The following is a 3327-nucleotide window of genomic DNA, read 5'->3' as shown; positions in this document are numbered from 1 at the left end:
CCCGTGTCCCCTGCATCGGCAGGCGGACTCTCAACCACTGCGCCACCAGGGAAGCCCTCTGTCTCTCTGTCTCTGTCTCTTCGTCCCTCTCTGTACTTCTGTCTCTCTGTTTCCCACCCTCCCCTGCACACACACGTACACAGGTGCACATGGCACGCGGGCCCTGCGCCCCATCTGTGTCTCTGGTGTCCGAGGTCAGGGGTGGAGCTGGGAGAGGGCATTCGGTCCTGACCCCATTTAGGGCCACACTGCCCAGTCCTGTGTGGACGCAGGGCTCGGACGTCCTGCCTTGGCGGCTCCTCACGCGGAGGGGCAGGGACCCTGGGAGAGACAGCGGACCGTGTCCCGCGGGTCTCCTTTGTTTAGCACATCTTCCTGCTTAGAGCATCCCAGCCCTCTTTCTGATCTCCTATCCTTGCAAACCCGGTCAGCTCAGATGTTTTACAGCCAGGACGTCCCGAGTCCTCCCTGCTCAGATGGCTCTTGTCCTAAGCTTGAGTCTAGGCCAAAATGGTCATCTTGTCATTTATTGAATTTTATTCATTAAGTGCAGCTTCTGCCTGTTATGTTAATGGTTTTCTTAAAATAAATTTCTATCTTAAAAGGACTTCAAACGCTGGGTTCTTCCCGAACCCGGTGGGGGGTTCTTCCCCACCCGGGCATCTCAGCTAAGGCGACGCTGCTCAAAATGTGGGCCACACACAGTCCCCACCCATGACGGGGGAGCAGCCGGGGGGGGGGGGCAGCTGGCGCCGGAGCCTTCCAGGATGACGGGCCGGGCGCTGACAGCCCCTCTCACCGCGGTCCAGCCCCAAGGGCCCAGCCTTCCGAGCTTTGCCGTCAGAGCCCTCTCGGCAGCTTAGCGGGGACCATCGCGTGGAACCCGCTGACCTTCGTCCCCTCTGCCACACGGTCTCCCCAGCAGCGGCTTAAACTGCACCTGCTTCATCCCACAGCCCGGTCCTCTGTGTGGTCCTGTGAACGGAGAGTGTTTAAATGATTACAGTCAAGACACAGGGGCAGGTCTGCCTCCGCCTTTGTCACTTCACGTGGTAGCAGAAATGTTGGCTTTCTTATTAGACACTTTTCTGTAAAGTAATTTACTTCTCTTTGGCATTGGGTGTTTTCCGGTGTCTTGCTGTATAAGCAAGCCCACAGTGCGTATCTCTTGCTTGTCCATTTCTCCCTTTGAAGATAAGCTCTAGGGTGGATTCCCATATAAACACACGTGGGAAATGTACAGTGAGATTCCCAAAGAGCCCCCTTCATCTTTTCACATTTTTGAGTCATCACGAGACCTTGGTCTGCCCGTCAGCAAGTCATCGTTTGGGAGGAGGCATCCAATGGGGCTGCTCCCGTGTCTTGGACCAAGTCCTGCATGTGACACACCCCGCTGGGCCGACCGCTGGCTCAAGAGACGGTGGCGCGGGGCGGCTTCCCCAGGGCACGTCGGTCCTGGTGGCAGCAGGCCTGAGCGCCAGGCCTCGAGGGGAAGAGAGAGCCCGTCCGTGAGGGAACACGGTGCTGGGGTGTGCTGGGCCCACGTGGGCGCGCCTCCTGCACCAGCCCCGAGGGGGTCCCTGCACACGGGCCGGGAGGCTCTCCCGCAGGAAGATCCACCGTGTCCATGGGAGGCTCGTGGCCACCAGCAGAAGCTCTGAGTTAGAACCCGGCAGATCATCCCTTCAGTGTCAGGTCAGGGGAACACTGGTGAGAAACTGGCCTTTGTCCCAAAGTGAGCGTTAAATTAGGTTGCATCTTTGCTGTTTTATTTTTTTAGCTAGTTTATTTATTTACTATCAATTTTTTAATTGTTATACAATTTTCAAGGTTACTTTCCACCTACAGTTGTGACAGAGAACTGGCTTTGTTCCCTGTGTTGTATGGTCCATTCTTGAGCCTCTTACACCCAGTAGATGCAGCTGCCACTCCCCCACCCTTGTGTCACCCCTCCCCTCCCACTGGTATCCACAAGTTTGTTCTTTATATACCTGAGTCTGCTTCTTTTGTGTCTGCTGTTTTAATTGGAGCTATTTTCTATGTTTCTATTACATACTGGCCATTCAAAGTGGAAACTGATCATTCTTTTGGGCTTTGGACTCAAGTCTATATATGACTTGAATTATCAAGTATTTAAGCCATCAGTAGGGCTTTCCTTCATCAAAAATCCTTAGCTAGGTGATCATTTGCATAGTTTATTATTATTGTGACTTCTTTGGTGTAGTGGGAAGTGCTTGATAACACTACTTTTGAGTGTTTCATGCAGAGTTTGGGAGCAGGTGGTGGACCCGGGAGCCCGGGAAGCCCTGCGGGAGAGGTGGGCTCATCCGCTGTCTGCCGAGCCCTGGTCTCTGGAGGAGCGGACGGTCCCGACACCCGGGACTCGCCCCTCGTTTCTACCCAACAGTCCTGGCAGGTTTCAGCTGCACGAGAGGCGTATCCCGTCCGTGGTGTGCTGGCGTCTGTGAAAACGTGTGTGCACATGTCTTAAGTTGGGACGGTTGAGGGTGACATGAGGGTTCCTAGCAAATGGAGCGGAGTCGGGTTGAGCTGGGTGATGGGTGGATTTCCAGAGCAGCGAAAGCACCACCCTTTACATCCTGAGGCCAGGGAATCCCGAGGGGTCGTGATTGTGACCGTTTTCGTGGCGAGTCTAGGAAGGACCGGCAGCTGCATCCAGCCCCAACCATCGGGGGGTCTGCACGTTGGGCGCTGCCGTCAGAAGGAGCCTGGTGGGGTGCGTGGAGCCTCAGGCAGCCGTTGTCCCGCTCATGTGTCTACTGGCAGCTTCTTGCAGCCATAAAAAATGAGACTTTCCCACACGAGAAGTGTGGCTCGTCGGCATTGGATCTTATCCTGCAAACCAGTGCCCTGTTCTCCTTACCACGGACATCTGCGACCTTTCCCCTTTTCTCCTAAACAATTTCTTTCTGCAGAGTAACACACGGGAGCCCAAGGCTGGCGTAGAGGGGACCCCCGCTCACATCTCCTTCCTTCTGTCCCTCCAGGAGCAGTTCGAGTTTGCGCTGACAGCCGTGGCCGAGGAGGTGAACGCCATCCTCAAAGCCTTTCCCCAGTGAGTGCGCTTCCCGAGGCCCCGGGGAAAGCCGTCTGCAATCACGGGAAGACTTAACCACGTCTCCCAGTGCAGCTGCCTCGTAATCGGGTCCTTAAGACTCTGTAGTCAGTGCAGTTTAGCAGTTAAAATGTGTATTTTTGTTCAACCAAACAATAATAAAGAGAGATCTGTGGGAAGATGCAATTACTGGGGGCAATCAGTTCACCTATTTTCACTTTCTTGAAAAAAATTTATTTTTCCTTAAAGCA

At 54.4% G+C, this 3327-nt stretch overlaps 1 protein-coding gene across 1 annotated transcript in view; it reads left to right on the top strand.

Annotated features, from left to right (window-relative positions):
• PTPRN2 (protein tyrosine phosphatase receptor type N2) overlaps positions 1 to 3080 on the top strand; it is a 535117-nt gene extending 532037 nt beyond the window's left edge. Inside the window, exon 23 of the mRNA XM_007463991.1 lies at positions 3009 to 3080. Coding sequence (XP_007464053.1) covers positions 3009 to 3080 — 72 coding nt within the window. The remainder of the gene's footprint in view (positions 1 to 3008) is intronic.
• Positions 3081 to 3327: the final 247 nt, after the last annotated feature.

The sequence above is a fragment of the Lipotes vexillifer genome, unplaced genomic scaffold, assembly GCF_000442215.2.
Source record: "Lipotes vexillifer unplaced genomic scaffold, Lipotes_vexillifer_v1.1 scaffold2094, whole genome shotgun sequence".
NCBI lineage: Eukaryota > Metazoa > Chordata > Mammalia > Artiodactyla > Lipotidae > Lipotes > Lipotes vexillifer.
Note: the sequence above shows the minus strand (reverse complement) of the source record. Positions and strands in the feature narration are given on the sequence as shown.